This window comes from Habropoda laboriosa, unplaced genomic scaffold, assembly GCF_001263275.1.
Source record: "Habropoda laboriosa isolate 0110345459 unplaced genomic scaffold, ASM126327v1 scaffold62, whole genome shotgun sequence".
In the NCBI taxonomy this organism is placed as follows: domain Eukaryota; kingdom Metazoa; phylum Arthropoda; class Insecta; order Hymenoptera; family Apidae; genus Habropoda; species Habropoda laboriosa.
This window is the reverse complement of record NW_017100177.1, coordinates 1,172,635-1,175,164: the sequence shown is the minus strand read 5'-3', so window position 1 is coordinate 1,175,164 and position 2,530 is coordinate 1,172,635. Positions and strand designations below refer to the sequence as shown.

At 32.0% G+C, this 2,530-nt stretch overlaps 1 protein-coding gene across 1 annotated transcript in view; it reads right to left on the bottom strand.

The window, feature by feature from the left end:
- LOC108578882 (CTD small phosphatase-like protein 2) overlaps positions 1 to 2,530 on the bottom strand; it is a 3,649-nt gene continuing 1,119 nt past the window's right edge. The window contains exons 2-8 of the mRNA XM_017942292.1: positions 2,283 to 2,517; positions 1,807 to 1,947; positions 1,503 to 1,749; positions 865 to 1,421; positions 373 to 729; positions 192 to 287; positions 1 to 110 (exon numbers count right to left, since the gene is read on the bottom strand). Coding sequence (XP_017797781.1) covers positions 45 to 110; positions 192 to 287; positions 373 to 729; positions 865 to 1,421; positions 1,503 to 1,749; positions 1,807 to 1,947; positions 2,283 to 2,495 — 1,677 coding nt within the window. The 5' untranslated portion in view covers positions 2,496 to 2,517 and the 3' untranslated portion in view covers positions 1 to 44. The remainder of the gene's footprint in view (positions 111 to 191; positions 288 to 372; positions 730 to 864; positions 1,422 to 1,502; positions 1,750 to 1,806; positions 1,948 to 2,282; positions 2,518 to 2,530) is intronic.

Below are 2,530 nucleotides of genomic sequence, written 5' to 3'. Positions count from 1 at the left end.
AGGCTAGCATTTTTAAAATGTTAATTTTGTGCTTACTAACTAAATTAATCTGGTGGTAGAAAACTGAAGAGTCGAAATTGTTCTCTAATGCGTGGTCTAACATCTCCTCCCTACAATACCAATTAATATTTATTTAATTTCCAATTTCTGTTTCAAATTATTTGGTATAAATTTTATACAAAAGTACTTACCCAATTTACTAAATTTTCTAAGAAAGGTAACAATTTCATTAGTTCATTATCTGAACGATCAGCAAACCAACTTTCTATAGGTATACCGTTTTCTAACTACAAAACAAACATTTTGTTAGAGCAAAAACAAATGTATAATAGTTTTTGTTTAATATTTCAAATGTTCCAATTATTTATCTACCTGATATCCAAATGCTTGTGGACTATTATCAATAATAACAGTTTTAGATAAATCTCTACCCAGTATAGATAGATCCTTGATATAATTTCCATTTACACAAACACAGTGTTCTCGGAACAGTCGATACTTAATCAATTTTCGTGTCGGATCTAATAGATTCATTAATTTGTTTGCATAAACTCGTTTACTCGCGGTAAAAAGGATCACTTCATATAAAGACGAGACATGTTCTAAAAATTCGCGAAAATAAGGCCGTGTTCTGACAAACACTGTGTATGTTACATCTTGAAAGACAACTGGAAAACGAAATGCTGCATCCGAAAGTTCTTGCAAACTACAGTGAACTAACGTTTCATCCTGTATAAAAAAAAATATCTTTTTATATCCATTCGTCCATTCTGGAATATTTTTAGATTTTATTAAAGCTTTATTTTGTTTTTCGCAATTCTTCATTATTTATCATATTAATAGAATAACTGCAAATGTACATACCAAATCTAACACGAGACTAAATTCTGGGCTGCTGCGTGTTTTAAGCGGAAGAGCAGGGCATCTGGCTCTCATTGCTGGAGTCAAAGGTGGTAAATGTTTAATGAAGACATAAGGATCAAATGGTTCCCAATCTTCTTGAACATGAGTAACCATATTTTCCATATCATAACTTTCTACTATTTCCTCACTTCCAACTTCCATGTATTCGACATCATGGTAATCGCTCTCAATATCATCGGAATCATATTTTTCAGTAACATTCCCATTTGTATCTGGGGAATGATGATGGTTTAGACTGTACATGGTTGATGTACCGTACTTTGTATTGACAAAGGCCGCCTCATATTTTGTGGAATGACTGTCAACAGAACATTGATTTTTTGATAAATTACTGCTGCTTGCATTGTTGTTGCTAAGTGCGTATTTTCCATTTGGAAAATACTTTTCTGATGAATAAGAACGAGTTCCATACATGGATGTAGAATGCATTAAACTATGGCATTCTTCAGATATTTCTGCTTGTGTACAGAGAGCTGTATAATATAGTGCACCAGTATCTGCAATAAATAAATTATACTTATTGTATATGTATTAACCAGATGTATAAAGCAGTGTGCAATTTTTATAAATGCATGTACCAATAGTTTTGTTTTCTTCATCATCTAATACATATGAAAGGTCTGAATTTGATCTTACAGATGCTGGAGGCATTAGATTTGATAGTGATGATACACTCGGAATTGAAGATTTGATATCATTTGCAGTAGTAATGGAGGAACAACATGAATCTGTGTTTAGTATGGATGAATATAGAGATAAAGTAGTTGTATTCCAGTTTTCCTTAGATTCTTCAGAAACTTTTGATACTGCTGTACATTTTGCTGGCTGAAATATTTGTAATTATTATTTTATTCAAAAATGAAATAGATCATAATAACTTACAATAACTGCATCTTTTGCAGAAGTTCGATGTAAGGGAGTTGAAGTAACCATTGACCGTTTTATGCATTTTCTTCTACGAGGTCCTCTCTCTCGTCTACTAGGCGTAGATTTCGCAAAACGTAAAACATTTTCTTTACAAGCCTACGAAGATAATAATCTTTTTAACAAATCTGAAGTGAAGTCCTTACATTAACCAAATGGCTTCGATTGTAGTTCTAAGAAATCTAAGTGCATAACATCCTTGCGAGTTAGTCAGTCACTCATTAACCGCTGATTAGTTAGAAAGTATTTCTTTTTAAGATATAGTGAAGATTGTTTTAATAAATGACCTGCAAAGATCATTTACAGTAAGCTAATGATAATAATATAGTTCGAAATATGATAATTGAATATCAGTATTTTAGATGGCAACAAGAAAAGATGTAACACATGGAAAAAATAAAAATCATAACACAAAAATAAGAACTAATGTATACCTCTTTCAGGAAATGAGTACATCTACGTCTCCATCGTGTCAGTCTGCCACATTTATTTGGTGTGTTGATACGATGACTATTGTTGTTAATAGAAGGAAGTTTCCTTAAACTGTTGATTTGTACCCTATGATTGGATATTTTGGTCCCAGATGCACAACTTATACTTAGACGACCACGTAGTCTTCTACTAACATGTTCACTTCGTAACCACATTTCAAAGGAATATCTAAATGGCCTAAAATAATATA